At 37.7% G+C, this 17,538-nt stretch overlaps 1 protein-coding gene across 6 annotated transcripts in view; it reads right to left on the bottom strand.

Moving 5' to 3' along the window:
• HECW1 (HECT, C2 and WW domain containing E3 ubiquitin protein ligase 1) overlaps positions 1–17,538 on the bottom strand; it is a 254,102-nt gene that overhangs the window by 76,432 nt on the left and 160,132 nt on the right. For all 6 annotated transcript variants that reach the window (XM_066190748.1, XM_066190729.1, XM_066190720.1 and 3 more), the window contains 2 exons: positions 16,875–16,950; positions 7,566–7,735 (listed from right to left, as the gene is read on the bottom strand). In XM_066190748.1, coding sequence (XP_066046845.1) covers positions 7,566–7,735; positions 16,875–16,950 — 246 coding nt within the window. The remainder of the gene's footprint in view (positions 1–7,565; positions 7,736–16,874; positions 16,951–17,538) is intronic.

Consider the following 17,538-nt stretch of genomic DNA (forward strand, 5'->3'; position numbering starts at 1 on the left):
TTTGGTAAGAGCAGACAACAGGACACCTGTAAAAAACAATTCACAACAATTTATTTAAGTGGTTACTAGAACTTCAAGTTTTCACTTGATCCACAACCAAAATTCAAGTAAAATGCGTTATATAAAATGTAGGGAACAAAACTCTTGCCAGTAATGGGCAAATCCCAAATTTATATATGATCTACAGCAGTCAGTGGATAAACAGGTAACAAACAAGAAGTTAAATCTCTATTCTCTGATAAGTCCAAGCCAGTAATTACCAGTGCATTGCCCTATATATCCCATCAGCTTGGTGCAAAACGACTCTTAGAACTTGAGATGATACATGACACAGTACACTCCACAGAGGAGATGGCAGATTGCCTCAGCAGAATGAAATGCCTTTAGGAATAACCTGTTTCTCACTGAGGGCCTGGCCCTAGAAATAGCTTCTGACCCCATCTTGCCAATGTGCAATCTGATCCTTACCAGCTAGGGATGCAAGGGCTCTCCTTTATAGGAAAAATGAGGAGGTCCTCCACTGAAAGGACGAGGTAGTGAACCAGCTGCCCTTGCGTCTGGAAGAATCCCAGATTGAAAAACCGCCCGAGTTAGAGGCTTTGGAAAAGAGTACAGACCTCCACAGGGAACACCCTTTTTATTTTCCTCTAGAAATGTATTAGGACTGTTAGAAGAAATGGTTCTCTGTCAGGCGTATTCCTAAAAAGAAGTTAAAGTTAGAAAGTCTGAACAGTGGGAATGATTGACAATCCTGGTATACTGGGGATAAATAGCACTTGTGAGCTGTAGAGAGGAGGCTTTGTGGAAGCTGATGTTTCCTAACCTCTGGAATGTCTTGGCCATGTCTTCATTAGGAAGATTTATGGTACAATGTGAGTGGATCTAGAGAGCAAAGCAGCCAGTGCTGTGCACCTCACTACCATACTCAGACATGTTGCAAGGATTTTACCATGAAGTGACTCCAGGCTGGTGCCCTGCACTGAACTCCCATTATTGTCTGAAAAGCTTGATGCACTCCTGGAGCACATCTGTTCACCTCCCTTTTGCTGAGAGTAATTGAGCTCATGCACTTCTGGACTGAAAAGCAATGTCTTTAGCGGGGAGAGCAGGAGATTTGCTTTGAAACTGATGTCTTGAATGGAACACAAATACTATTATAGATGGACTCAGAGAATTGTTAAGAACCATGATCAATAGAACAAGTTAGTACATGTATTATTTCCCCAGTGTCTTCTTCAATTATTTCCTTTTTAGGGTGCGATTGCATCTCCCTGAAATTATGATGTCTAGGAGGAAACAGACTTGCTCTAGATGCAAAGTCATTACATCTCTCTACTTTCCCCGCTTCTTCAGCCATTTGTCTGTTCCACTTGTTACAGAGTGACAAGAGATGCAATGATTGCTTTGTTCCTACACATTTAATGCAAAGAGCGAGTAGAACAGGAGAGAGAGATCCTTTTAATTCCTCACTAAGTGAAGCTCCAGCATTATAGCACATCTTACTAGACACCGGAGAATCTGTATCAGGCTGATCCTTAAAATGCCCCTGCCAATGGAAAAGCTTTAGCTGGTATTTTCTCAGGCATCAAAAATCAACAAAGTATAATTAATTATTTCCATAGAAATACAGAAATGGAAGGAGAGTAAAGAGCAAAAATGGCATGATAAAGAATATGACAGCAACATATTAACATATTAAGTCTTCTTGGGTTAACCGGTATATCATCAATTTTGGCTCCGGTCATTAATAAGTCATAAGGATTCTTCTTTCATTTACACAGATTTCACACAGTTGCCTCGTGCAGATTCACTCTCACAGGACACAAATCAGAATCAAAGCTACCTAGAATCAGCTGAGACATTCATATTCTCACACCATCTCAATGATCTAAATGTAAATCTGATTTTACATTATTGCTGGCATCTTCAAGCACAATCTGTAAACACTGTAGTAAACACCACTGAAAGAGCTTCAGATAGAAACCTACTTTTCAGTGCCTATTTCCTTCCAGGCTCAGCAATGGTTTTACAGACACAGATAATTAATTTAAATTATGTGAACAGATCTTGAGGGGACCTAAGTGCATGACATATAAGGTAAAGAACAAAGGTCCATGCTAATGCTGACCTGGCAGAATGCATCTGTATCCATTTATAAGAGAACAGAACCACTTCCAGAGCTTGGAACAGTTTTCATAGACAGCCAGCTACTGGAGATGATTCATTTCCATGTTTCATTTTTACCAAAGTTGTTTGCATTCCTGAATACAGATGGATCCCAGTGACTCAACAGCACTATCAAGGAAGTTGTTGAAATGAACAGAGTATATCCATTAGCACCAATCAGACAAGTTATGAGCAAGTCAAATTCTTTAAAAACAGTCAGTTTTTTCTTTAAAAACAGTCAGTAATTGGTAGACGGTATAATAAAGTCAATATAATAAAGATAGATAAATTAACACACTGGTGACAGGAAGAATTGGGCTCTTGATTTGAAGTTGAATAAGCAATAGAATTAAAATTAAAATTTATTTGTGATATCCATCATGTACAGGGATGATACAAGCAGAAGTAAATTTAAAAGGCTGTAAATTACATTTGATGGATGAAGGTAAATTTATTCTTTCAGCTGAATATTTCATTAGTGGGTTTTGTTTCAAAAACTCCAGTGAAACAATTACAGTCTTCATGCACACGCCACTCTCTGTCTGTATTACTCTGTTCTTCACTCAAAAACCTCCTCTACATATCACTACTTTCTCATACAACACTAGTTGCACAAACAGCTGGACAAGCTCATCAGTAATTTCAGTGTCTTAAGCTTTCTACAGTAATCCTTAGTGACAAGACAAAATACTGAGGAGTCAGTACTGCCATGGGCAGAGCTCCACAGTTGCCAAGGGTGGGGACAAGCCCTATGCCTACTATGAGAGACTGCTGGAACACTGCAGTGTCTGCAGGGTACCAAATCCAATGCACACATTGATGTTCGAAAGTCTGATTTAATCCTTTCTACTGAACTCCTTCAAAGTCAGATAGGGCCTTCAGCAAACTGGTGTTCTGGATTTCTCCCTCATACTCACCTCAGAATTGTCTATGAATTTATTAGCACAGCAAAGACTGAAAATATTTGAAGACTCTCATCAGCACTAGTATACAAAGCTAGCAAGACTGGATGCACAAGTTGCAAGCAAAATGCAGTTCTAGAATAATATCCTAAAAAAAAAATCTAGACAGTTTTTCACACTATAATCCTTTCCTGAAGAAGCTAAAGTTGTCTTGGGCTTTCACAGTTCAATCATCAACAGGTATTAAAATCTGTAGCTGTAAAGCTACAGCTTGTTTGTGTAGCGAAACAATGTTTTACTCTTTACCTGGACATGTGTGCAGAAATGTTATACATGGAAGCTACCACCCAGGAAGGCTTCACTCAGTCCTGATGACACCTTTGGCGAAACTCATAATAAATTCAGGATCTTGATTTCACTTCACCGATATATTGTTTTTATGCTTAGGTGTGAAGGCCTCCAAGTTTCTACAGCATATTCTTTTGCATTTGGCAGTGGAAGGGAGAAAAGCTTATCCAGGTTAAACAATAAGGAGTTCAGTCAGTGTGATATTTCCGTTGCTTTTATTTTGGTCTTCTGTTGAAATTATGGAATGATTCTACGAGGCCATGGTAGGACTGGCAGCATTCTACTGTTCTGAATATTAGATCAAAATCAGATCCAGCGCAACCCATTTTAGTTTAAATTCATACTGTTGATTCAAATATATTAAAACACCTTCAATGATTTTACTCTGTTCTGGAAAGACTCGGCTTTGCTCAAGTATCCCCTGCTTTTGTATGACTCCAGGTTTGTGCTACATCAGATAGCACCCATTGTATCAGCCAACATAAAGCTTCTACAGAGGCAGAGAGCTTACATAAACCTCTTATTGCCTGATTGGGCTACTTTGGCAAAGTGTTTTTCAGTCCCAGAACTGTATTCTATCACATACCAGTTCAGCATTCAGGATCACAGAATCAATGCCCAAGTTATAACTCTGCGTTAAGAAAAGCAGTCACACACTGGCACTCAGATAGTCAGTTGCATCTTGGCATTCCTGCAGGCACCATCCAAACCCAGTGCTTCTATCACTGATGATGGCCTGCACTACAGAAGCCACCTCCTGCTGGTGTTCAAGCCCTGAGTGCTTCCTTTTTCTGATTTTGCACTGGTAATCTCTAGAAACAGCTCACGTGAGAAATTATTCAAGTGCAATATTTTTGAAAGGTTGTGACTTATCTGAGGTGCAGAAAGCATGAGTTACTCAGCTGAAAATACTGTAAATCTGTGTATCAGATCTGACATACTAACTGCTATTTGTTAAGTGCTCTTGCTCTCGGCTTATTCACATCAATTAATTCACTAGTGAAATGTGGCCATCTTCAGCGTGATAAGGCAGCCATTCCAAACACTCTTTTGTCTCAATTATAATTTAACAGCGTAAAAGCTGAGGCAAAGAAACAAGGAGTGAAACTGCAGGAAGTTGAGATTGTTTTTAACCTAGTAGTGGGCTCCCATTTTAGGGCAATCTACTCCTCCAGAGTTAGATTATTGGAGTTGAAATTCAATGCGTTATTTAACAGCTTTAGCAGATGACACTTCCTACTACTTTAATTATGCTGAGTGGTTGGCTCAGCCAATTTTTATAGTCATGTCATTGGCCATTTCTCAGTGCTCTCTTTCCACTCACCAGTAAATACAACGAGAATTAAGGAAACAGTCTGCTCAAGCTGCCATAGTTAAGAAAGAAACACCATAAATGTATCTAAGGTAAAGTCCAGAAACCTGAAGGACTTTATCTGCCAAACCATAGAATTTCCTATCCAGCTGGAGGTATGCGAACTACTTTTTAAACCACTCTTCTTTGTTCCTGTGATCTATTACTTATCTGGACTGCGTATCACTTCATTGGTTTCTGAAAAATTCAATCTTTTAAATTGAGCTGTTTCTGAACAATGTGACAGCACACACTCAATATGAACCAATATGGAAATAGTGTCATTATTTTTCTATCTATATTAGAAGATAAGCATCCACCCTTCTCAATTCTACTTCCCGTTTTGGGAAATGGGCACTTCCTTCTGACATTTTCTTTGCATTTTACCTCCAATCAGCATGATAGGATTATTTAACCTTTGTACTTTTGCAAGCGTCTGGGCTGGCAGGGCAATACCTGCCTAATCTGGGTCTGTAGAGTCAGCCTGTCCAGTGCCATGTGGTTTCCAGGCATCACTTATTTAACATTACAGATGTTTCTGAAGAGCATGTGAAGACATACAGAAACATGTTCAAAGTGACATCTCTCTATCAGGAGAGGTTACCACCTTGGGCTTTAACTTGTCTCAGCGACGAATTCTCAGTGTGAGGGCTCTTTCACCTCTACTCCTTATCTGTAAGAAATTTCCATTTCCTTATGTCTCCTTGTACAAAGTGCTGCAAATCAGAGCAGTGGAAGAATAGATTTAACTCAGGATAACTTGTGCTGAACAGCATTTGAACAGCCTATGAAATGAAGATGATCATCAATATTACATGAGACACATGAAAATTTGCCTGAGGTACCAGGGTGCACCCAGAGCATTTGTCTAATGCAGGTGGTTACTATACAAACAGAACAGCCTGGTAAGTATATGAGGAAGAATACCAGAACAAATATAAGTAAATCAGTCATCTTTAACTCTGTAGGACGTTTAGTGATAAAACCCTACAAAGCTGAATTGACTCTGAATTTTCTCAAGGGTTATCAAGAACATAAAGAAAGATCCTAATCTTCAGATATTTCGATAATTTTCTTTCCCTATTTCAGATTTTTTCAAGTTTAGCATCCAATACAAATCAGATAGGTCATTCAATTGAAAAAGAAAGAACATATGGCTTCTATTCACATGGAGTGATGGAGAATCTAAGAAAATAATGACCCTTCTGAAATAATACATTGCCTAAAATTTGTTTTCGTGAAAACAACTTGAGACTCATACTTTTAATGAAACGGCTATGAATCCTCAGTATTTTGTCACTTCATATATTCACATCCATAAGTAAAAAGTGTGGAGAGAAGAATGGCTACTACCATGATTCAGCAACAGTTTTCAGTCTTCCTTCTCCCCTTGTCCCATGAAGGGACAAAGTTGCAGAAAATCAGGCCTACAGTTTTCTGTGCAGCAGAAACCAATGCAGCTTTTCAGTAACAAAACAAAGAGTTCAGACAGACTGATTGCACAGACTGCAGCACAAAAACATGCAGTTAAACAACCCAATATCAGCTGAGGAGAAGGCAGAAGGAGAACATGCTGAGCCATGGCTTGGCTCTTTTACACTCTTTGCCACTCCCAGGCTAACAACAGAAAGGGAGAAGGAGCACGCTTGCACGCGATCAAGAAAACGTGGGAGCTGAACAGCAAAGCCGGAAGCCAGCTGTGCCCTTTTGCTTTCCCATGTCCATAATTAGGCCATTTCATTGCTTCTCCTTTTCTTGCTGCCAAACTCCACTTGGAAAAGAAATGTCAGCCCACAAACTCAGTCATTTGGCATGGCTTGAGGAGAAGACACTTGTGACATTTTATCAGGCCCACAACCCTATGTACTGAGTGTCACACATTAAGAGCAAGTTTCCCCTTCATACCTGCTCCCCTCTAGTTCTGTGTCTTATGCACTTCACTGAAAGGTCTCTGACAGCTGGACCTGGGACCTCTCAACCAGATACATCTGGTGCTTGGCTCCACTGAGAAGTTATAACTTGGTGGATGCCTCATAACAATGCCCTCAATTAAGTCCTGATAGCATTTTTCTCTGACTAGTTTCAAGGTTGCTTCCCTAGTCATATAACCTCTGCCACCTGCCACATAACCTGATGTGGTATCTAGTTTCTCCAGGTAGGAAAATTCAATCCTATTTCTGCTGCCCTTTTGCCCACTCATAGTTCCATGTCTATAGAGTTTGACCTAATTATCCCTCAGCTACTTCACAATTTGCATTTTAATTTGAATAAATCTGTGCAGTGTATTTATTTACTTTTTACTCTTTCCTGCAGTGGAGATATTGTTGTGACAGAGCACACCAGTAAATCACACCCAGTATGTCAGCCTCCTTTAATTCCAAAGAGATTCCTTATTCTTTGCTGCCTATTGCAATTTTGCATATAATTTTAAAACAGCAGCAGCAACTGAACTCTCAGATCTCATTAATACATACAAGTCCTTCCAACAAAAAGAAGCTGACTAGAGACTATTTCTTCAAGGTGATGGCCAAGTGTGCCAATGTTGCCTCTGATTTATATTGCCACTGATGCTTTTCAATCACATTGCTTCTCTTTATTTGCATGGCATTCTTGCTCTGCTTTATATAATGCCTTTTATATTATGCCTTTTGTACTGAGAGAAGTAGTCATGAAATAAATCAAGCACAGTTAGGTCAACAACTATTTAGCTAAGAACTCAATTAAAAAAGAGGGAGGATAATACTAGAGTAATATTCATGTTTTAAGAAAAGTCTCAGCTTAACTTCCCAGCTGCTCACCTCTCCTTGCCAGATTGGGTTAACGGTGTTACACATGATCTTAGATCTTTTCTCCTGTCCATGATGAGGAAGGGCTGGAAAGATGCTATGTTTTCCAGGCTGGATGGAAATCTTCAGATAAGGATCTGGATTGAAGAACATCCCTTTCTTCAGACCAAAAGCCTGGAAATCTGAAAGAAGGTAAAAAAAAATGGTTATTTTTCACATTGCAGGTACCTCTTTGGGATGCTAGGAACAGTATATAGGGAACTGGCAATGAACTCAAATAATACGGCAGGAATGTGAAAAAATTCACTATATTTATTGTGAGGCAATGTAATGCCAAACCATAATGATTTTGTGATTTAGGGTTTACAAATTATTACATAATGAAACTGCAAATTTACAGCCTAATTGTGCAGCCTGATTCAGCTTCTAAATCAATATTTATGAAAGTTCAAGTGATACACTAATTTTTCTAATAAGCTGAGCCCTTGCTCAGTCTGACTGTAGTGGAAGGATTACTCCAAGAAAGAGATCCCATCATTTAATGTCAAAGTCAGGGCATTTGGTACCCAATGGATGTCATTTTTCCTAGGTATCAATTTTACCACTGTACAGATCTTAGCTTTTACACCATTTTTTTCTACATGAGAAGTAATTCTACAGTTTTTCCCACTTTAAATAATTTTCTTCTCTCCACGGGTTAACTTAATCTTAGGAAAACTCTTGTCTATAATGTCCAAATTTTAAGCAGGCATTTACAGCTGCAGAACTCCCAGGGAGCATAATGTGCGTTGCACACACAAAAAATGCCCTGGCACTTATATGAAAATTTCCCCATAACACTCTGAAGAAAGACACAATGCCCATTTTGGTCTGTCCCTGTGAAGCTGATGAAATGCAAACTAATCTGCTAGTAAATCATTAATTTTGCCTCAACAGACACAGACTGACCCCTCCGGTCTTCTCTTTTTTCAGATGCATTTCTAAGCTTTCTTTGGAACATGTAAGCACTTATTCCTATTAGCAAGTTTAGTAGCTAATTTATTTTCCACCACCCTTTGCATGGTGATTCTCCTCTGTTTAAAGCTTTATTTCACATTGGGCTATAAGCACTGTACTGCATTCTGCCTATTTTCTCTTGCTGTTCTGGAGAGATAAAAAAGTTTTAGACAAAATGGTTTCTAAAACTGCATAGATGCATACCTAAACATTCAATTTAAACACTTATTTTTTCTTTTGGCAGTTTCTGAAAACATTAATTTTCACAGTCTTCTAATTCTCTTCTGATTAAAAACCCAATTATTCTGGCAGGTTGTGGGAGACCGTGAAAAACCCTCAAGGCAGTTATTTTGGATGACTTTGAAAATCATACACATTGCACACCATCATCAGTCCTTTTTCCAGAAAATAGCTATGTCAAACCCAGTTGTGTGTTGCTTCCTTAACATATGGTAATAGCCAACACAATAAAACACGCAAGTTGAAAAGAACTGCTTTTCTTTCTGTTGGGTTTAATCCTCTATTCCACCACACAATTTATGTTGCAGATATTCAAAAGCTGTTGGACAGATGGTCCTGAAACAGACTGTATTTTAAGAATCTCATTCTTGAGACATTCTCTAACAATAAATAAACAAACAAAAAAATAGAGGACATCACTACTAAGAGCTTATTTGAAAGTACATTGCTGAAACTATGTACTGCCATGGTCCTAGCAATCTATCACATAAAGAAAATTATCTGCTTCAAAAAGATAACACTGATTTTTTTTCCCCCTTTTTTGTTTTCTGAGTGCACAATCTGTGTGCAACCAGCATCTATCTCATCTAAGAGCCCTGCTGAAATCCTATATGGCAAATACTTTTGCTTTGGAAGTTGTACTGTTAGAAATGCATTCAAGAAATAGAAACAAAGACTGCAAAAGGAGCATGAATGACAAGGGCCAGCAGTTTATTATTTCAGGCTGCGCACATATGAGAGGTGAGAAAGACCTCTGGGATCTTATTTTCTTTCTCTCTGATACTTCCTCAAAAGAGTCTGAAACTGAAATATTCATTGCTGTATATGTTTCTGATTTTTTTTCCCCTTCAAAGAGAGACCACGCTATCTTTGGGAACCACTGAGTAACAAAGTAGTCTACCGAGAGAAAATACCTAGCACTCAATTATGTATACTTATATATCGTGCATCATAAAAAAAATACATTTAGGATGACCTACCAGCCTCTTTCCAGTTATGGGAATTAGAGCGCAGCCATGAAGATGAAGGTACGCCTAGCCTCAGTTAATAGTCTCATTTTTGTATTCAGATGAAAGGAAAAAAAAGTAATTTAGCTAAGCACGTGGCATGAAATTTTATTTGTGTAATTTTCTTGCTGAAATTGCACAATACAACAAATTTCTTTAAAAATCAGTTAAAAACTTCAGTTTTGTTTTCTGAAGTATGAAAAGGTCTAGCAGAAACAGCTTTCCCAAGGAAAAATATCTCAATTATTTATCTCACCATAAATTCTCATCACTGTGAACAATAGAGCATCAAAACTGAAAAAGTTCTTAATAACGCTACATGGATATCTGGAAAAAAGCAGAATTCCATTTCAATTTAAGCAAAACCTATCTATAGGTCCTGTAACTATCTGCTGTAACTTGCTGATGTAACTCTTACCACTCCAGTAAAACTCCCCAACAGAAAAATCACAGGTATTCTGCCTTCCCAAATGCAAATATTTTTCTCTATCATCTTCAGAAAAAAGGTTCAGAAGACACTAAACTTTTTAAGTGAAAGTCTGAAGCTAACTGAATTTAAATCTTGGGTTGAATGAACAAATTCCAGAAGGCTGGGACATACCCTGCTGTACACAGTAATTTTAGAGTGCATTTCTTGGAAGCATATGAGGAAATGCTACAAAGATAACTTATCTATTGTTTGCAAAGGTGTATTGTCATTCAGTCTCTTAAAAAAAAGTTAATATACCATATGTCAGTTTCCCATTTAGTCATAAATCACACATTAGTGTGAAAGAGGTTATATACATCTAACAGTTTAATAATGTCAGGCCATCTCTCATGACAGATGACAGAAGGAAAAAACCCAGGTAAAGACAAAGTAATTACAGCCTTTCACTGCCTCAGACTTGCACTACTTGTAAGTACATGCATCCTGTTTTAGCTAGGCTCTCCTCATTGCCGAAAAAATGCCTTGTATTAACTGCTGCTTGCTGCTGTCCCCAAGTGACTTATGAATTTGTTCCAACTCGAGAGTTTTCTTTCCATATATACTGATCTCCAGGTGCCTGGATGAGACCTAGGGAAGTTTTACACTGGGTCACTTGTATGCATGTACCCTCTGTCCCAGAGATGCACCTAGACTTCCCTGTCTGCTTTATAAAGGATCATTTAGCAAACCTATTTGCCATGCAGCATCACAAATTTTGGGGCACTGTTGACTGGATAGTGATGGAGACTATTTTTGTGGTGAAGAAATGTATTTATCTGAGCTGGGTGGTGATGTCAGTTCCAACAACACGGTTAGAACACATGTGTGTTTTACAATGTTTGATTTTGCCTCAGTAAAAGTCATCAAGCTTTCAAAAGCTCAGGTAAGAGGCACATTTTGTTATGCTCAGCAGAGAGATTCTCTGACGGTAATGATGAGCAAAACTACCATAAAGATGTTATTTCAATTCCCCGCATACACAGCAAGGTATTCAACCAGACCCATACTCCATATTAGGAGCATGACAGAAAAGGATGGAGAATCAGACAGAGAACCAGACTCTGGAGCAGTCTGTTTTCTAAATTAATTACATTTACTTTGGTCATCAATATGTCAGGAGTAAGTTAAGGGAGCTGGAAGCTTTTCTCCCCAAGGAATAAGAAGACTTTGCCAATAGAACTTTCCTAGAAATAACACACAAGGCTATTCCATGCAGTTTATAGATGTGTCTCAAGAAGACTCAGTCCATCTAGTCTCTTGACAGTGCATATACTACTGAATATTCTACTGACAATTCCGGAGTCTACAACCCAACAGAAGGGTCAAAGACTAGTAAGTAGCAGAGCTACTAGTTTTGAAAAACTGATACTGGTATTTTAAACCAGATGGCAAATTCTTTTCAACAAATGCCTAGTATTGAATGTCCTTTGTGTTCCCAAGTGATGACAATTGATGTCTTGCAGGTATCTATACTGGCACTTATGCAGAGGTTATTAACCCTATTAATTCTATGGTCAACCCACCAAATTCACATTTTTCATATTTAGCATACTAGCCTCATGATCTTAGGACCAGGAAATGAGACATATTTCTCATGAGTCACCTGACCCCTTGAGAAAATGAAGACATCTTGAGTTATGCCAAACTTGTCCAGAACATACCTAAAAACAGAACTAATGAAGTTAACAGGACACTGGAAAGACCCCAGTGTTACTGGAATGACCACTGTCAATTTAGATTATGATCTAGCCTGAGGAATACCAAAATGGAATTTATTCTATGATCTGTTCATTAATAGCAGAAAGTAAAAAATTCTGTCATCTTGCTGAGGTCCTGATAGTTCATGTATCAAAGCAGAATAAACCATCTTCATAATCCATCACCACAAGAGAGTTGCTAATTAGGATGTCAGTGGACAGCTCCATCATTTCCCTTCAGATTTCCTTTGTGAATTCCCAAAGAGCTATCAGCTCTGGTTCTGACACTGAAAAAACATACTTGAACAGTATCTGGACAGACTACCAATGAGAGAAGGTAATTGCCAGGGTGCTGGTATGTCGGTGTTTCTTTTGTAGACTTTGGACAGAACAAGAAAATATCTTAGAGGGCAGCAGTTCATCTACTGACCTGAGCTACCTAAGAGATAGGCATGGCTTCAAAGAAAGGAACAACAAAACTCTGCTCACTCAAGATTCAACGGGAGGCACATAGGTACTGCCTCTCAGACATGCTTTTAAAGAAGTCACTGTCAGTGGAACATTATTTCAATAGTAAGAGCACAGCAATATTGCATTTATTGAAATGCAAATTTGGCTCATGAAGCAGTGTATGATACCAAACTTTATTTGACAATCACCTCTTTGGAAGAAGGTGAGCATGGATTTACAGAAGTTTTGCATCTGGTATTAATTAGATTTCAAGAAGCAAATATTAAGGAGTTCTAGAAATCAAACAGTAATGTGCAATGAAAGGAAGTCTTAAAATCCAACACAGCAAACTATTGCAGGGAGATTGAGAAAGATACTACTTAAAGTACAAGAGATGACTGACTTGATCAACTATTGAATGAGATTCTGCAACTGATGATATGCAAGAGGTTAAATAAAGTGCTTCTTTGTGCTCTCAGCAAATACAGACATATAGAAAGACTTCACCTTTCTTTTAAAATAAAATGCAGGAGAAAAAGAAAGGGTTAGTGTAATTGCACAAGAAGGTATTTTAAGGTCTGAGATTTAAAAAGAAGACTAAGTGGATCAGATAAACCAAAACAATTCTGTCACAGGACTCCCAGGCAAAATGTTAAAGACAGTGAAAAAGATAAGAAAATATTTTTTTCTAGCTGTAAATGCTTCAAAGAAAAACAAAAAGGTTTTTCATTTGTTTAGAAGAAGGGCAGTAGAGGTATTAGGAAGAAAATAGGTGTATTAATAAATGAAAAGTAGCAGTGGAATTAATTATTCCAAAATGTCTGAAAGACAGGCTACCTTTTTAATCATCTTCATCAAGAAGGAAAACACAGAAAAAAGTCTGAACCATTAATGTTAACAGCTTATCACAGCAAGGGAGTGTTTTTATCACTGCAAGGGATTAACCACTGGAGCAAAGTATCATCTCGGTGTCCTCCGATCCTGACACCACACCTGTCTGTGAGATCTTTCTGAGCCAAACTCACACAAAGCTCACCACCATGGGGCAAGGTGTCCTGTGTTAAATAGGAGAACGGAGTAGTTGAATTCAAAGCCTTCTGAGGCCTTTCAAATTGCTAGTCTAGGCATACGTCGTGGGCACAATGTGTACTGGACATGGAAAAAAGGCACCTTACCTTGACACAAGATCTGACAAGTAAGAAAAAGGCATGGGATTAGTAGTTATAAAGTCAGTCACTAGATTTTTAAAAAGTTGTTGGAAAAATAAAGTGCATTATATATGTGCATTCTGAACAAGTATTTCATGCTAACAGCTACTGTCATAATGACCCTTAGCAGACATTATACTATTTTCAGTTGTGATTTATGCTCTAACTTCTATAAACTGACAACTGTTAGTTATTACTTGAATACCTGGTCTGAAAACCACACAAAAACAACTAACAAAATTCTCAGAGAGGTATGATGGAGATAAATGCCTGAATGTTTGTGAAATATTCAGATCTGGTAATTTGTTCCCCAAGGACACTTATAAATAAAGTGTGCAAAAACATGACATACGTGAAATATTAAAGCCTGAAAAAAATTATTTGATGCAACATAGAGCTAGGAGGCATATTATGCAAACCTCATGATAACACTTTCTAAATATACCAGCCAACAAGACTAGTTTTAAGGGCTTTCAGCAAACGTGTTATGCTGCTGCTAAACCATGAACCCACAAGTGAAGTAGCTGGTACATCTTGGGAAGCTTAGCACATTTTTTCCTTCTATACTTCACACAAGAGAGCTCTGATGCTTTTCAGCCACCTTATCAGAAGTGTGACATTCACTGGTAACTGTGGAAAAGGCACGTTTGAAAAGTAAATGCAAAGTGGACTCCAGAGTTTTCCTTATAGGCTTTTTTCAGTCTAGCTAAATTCGGCTTAAAATATTTCTCTTAGTATTTTCAATAATGAAAGTTACAATAATAGAGTCATCATAAAAATTACTAAGAAGCTTAATCATGGGAAATTACCTTTTTTGAGATCAGTGTTGCCAGTGGACCTATTAATCTAAACCAGCCTTGCACAGGACCAACTTCCAGTCTTCAAGGAAGCAAACATGAAGTAAAAAACTCTCCTGGTGACATAGTGCAAACTCTCTGCTATTTCCGTTCTCAAGACACTAGTCATATTCTTGTATCATGAAGGATCATTTTACACCTTTTCACTGTTTGACATTTTTATTCAATCCAGAAATATTTTCTCAAAAAACTCCTCCAGTGAAACAGTTTAATTTTGTCCAACCAAATACTCAATAAACTACAGAAAGAATAAAGCACTTTGTCAACAGCTTTTTAGGAAATAAACTTGTTTCCACACAGTTCATTTTAACAAAGGATCTCACTGGACTCTCTCAGTGGTAGAGGAAGCAAAACAAGTCAGCTGAAATGCACTCATGTTGTTCAGCATTTCTTGTGATTTGGCCTACTTTGAGATTTTTCTTTTCCCCTCTAACAACTTTTTCTTCTAAAAAAACTATAGGGAAGAAGGCATAGCTCTTCTTGCATTCTTTAGATTATAGACTGCTTAGGGCATGATTCCTCTGTGTTGGTGCAATGGGCTCCAGTCACACTAATGACACTCCAGCCAAATTTTTTTTTAACTGCAACTAAATCAACCATAATTTGGAAACCTAACTTTTAAGTAATGACTGTATTAACTAATGACTGAAGATGACAGTATACCAAAATATAGATACTGAAAAGGAAAACTCTGTATAACAGAGTGACAATAGAGAGGTTACTGCTGAGATAGTGGTGCAAATGGAAAAGAATCCCAGTTCCTTCTGATGCCTCAGGGAGGTCTGCCCTTGATTTGCATTTAGCTGGCATACTAGATACAGGAAAACCAATAATTCTGCTTTGAGAGAGACAACATTTTGTAGCTGTAGTGTTGACTAAGAAAGTAATAAATAAATCCTTGTGATGTATTAATCTGTTAATTTCAGAAAGACTGAAACAGAACTATTTTGATAAATTAGATTTTTGATTAAATAATTGCAAAAATATTTTATCAAAGCCTTTCATATACCTGGCTGTGATGATGTTAATATGGATGCAATATATATATGCAGACTAATTGCTTGTAAATCATTGGAAAAAGATATCCCAAACATATTATGAGGTATAGTCTTTATATACTTTAAATCAAGCTGTAAATTAGATACTCTAGTTTATAAAAGGGCCCACTGACACCATATTATTTAGCAGCCTCACGAATTACTACTCTTGACACCTCTTGGCTTACTAGGCCAAAGAATCCGAGAGAATGAAAAACTGTGACTAGTTCTGGGCCACATTTTCTGCGTAAGATTATTTATGGACATTAAAAAATATTGTCTACTTCTTTATTTCTGTTGAGCTAAATCTGTGGTTTTATCAACTGGTAGGTGGATGTCCAGTGTGCAACTTGGCAAAACAAGTAATGTGTTAAAAAAGCCCTGCCCAGTGTCAGCATCATCTGCCATGTATCATACACAACCTCACAAGAACCACACTGGCTGCCTAATTTGGAAAAGCACTGACATGCATCCTTAATAGAGGGAAGTTTGAAATAAATCATATGGCCAAAACCAATCATATATTGAGATACCTGTCCAAGAGTAGGACTTTACACTTAAAGGCCTATGCCTGTAAAATTTTGAACTAGGGTAACACATTTACTCTGTACTACATGCTCAAAGAATTTCCAAGTCAAGTCAACATCGTTCTCTTTGTCTTCCAGGAACTAAAAAAATATGGAAACCAACCAGCAACCATAAGACTCCAAAATAAGAATCATGCTCATAACCACTCTCTTTTGACAAACTGGTTTCTACAGATGTGATTTATGTGTTGTTCTTACCAAAGCCAGATCAAATGGCTTATAGCTGTTACATGGAAACATATTAAGCCTTTAAAACCTGCCCTGAGAAGCCAAGTAATGAGGCTGAGCATTCTGCATGAAATGCAGATAAGTGAGAGCAGTCTTCTGGCTCAAGAAGTCTGAGAGTCACTTTTGAGCAAGATAGAGAAGCTTCTGCACCACAGCACATCGATCTACCTCAGGTCCAGACCATGACTGTGGAACATGCTTTCCAAGGAACAGAGTACTACCACAAATCACATTTCGCTCTGTAAATAAAGCACATGCCTTTGATCTTGCTTTCCCTGACGTACATATTTAATTGTAAACAGAAAAACGTAATACAGCCCCAGAACTCTGCTTGAACAAGCTATTTCAGCACGTAACTCTCACTAAGAGTGTAGCAACAATCAAAGATATTTATTCTCTGTCTCAGCATCACTTCTAGAGCAACAAAGAACCCCATGCAAAAATATATACATACATATACTTACACACTTGTGTTCATGAAAGGTTCTAGTAACTTCAGTCATACACTCATTGGGCCTAAAACTTTTGTATCAGCAGTGACTTACCTGACAATGAAAAACTTATCAGTCTTCGATTTCCTTGTCCCTGGACTGAGTCATCATTGGTGATGCTTTTAAAAATCTGCAGGGAGATAAAGAATTATGAGAAAGAGTAGTGTCCAACGGCTCTTGAACAGAGAATTACTTACTTAGTAACTGTCTTTCTCAGAGATCCTTAGTTAGTTTTACAACCAAGAATCAATTATATGGCCAGAGATCAAAACCATGTTTTTATCTAGATAACCATTTAACCATTAATGACATAAGTAATCCCTGCCTGAAAGCTTTCCCTTAAAAAAACAGAATGACACAAAAATATTACAGTAATTTGAATATAGCAATCCTTCACCCAAAAATGAACTACTTATTAATCAGGAGATAAAAGTAGTACACAAGGATGGGGATGTGGCTATCACCTCTTGAAACAACTTCTATCTTTATAATACTTTATTACTCATGTGGAAAATCTTATTTCAGAAAGTTTATTGCATGCCTTTGAGAAAGACTTCTGAGAGATTACTAATATCCTGCACAAAAAAACCTATTGTCAATTATGCTAGCAATATGCATTGAGGGTGAACTGGAAAAAAAAATTAAAAATCCATACATTATTCTTTGTACTCCACAGTTCAGTTTTTAACGTCAGTCTTTGGTTCAGCAAGTTTACTGG

This window comes from Chamaea fasciata, unplaced genomic scaffold, assembly GCF_029207755.1.
Source record: "Chamaea fasciata isolate MVZ Bird 193981 ecotype frontalis unplaced genomic scaffold, bChaFas1.0.hap1 SCAF_1, whole genome shotgun sequence".
NCBI lineage: Eukaryota > Metazoa > Chordata > Aves > Passeriformes > Sylviidae > Chamaea > Chamaea fasciata.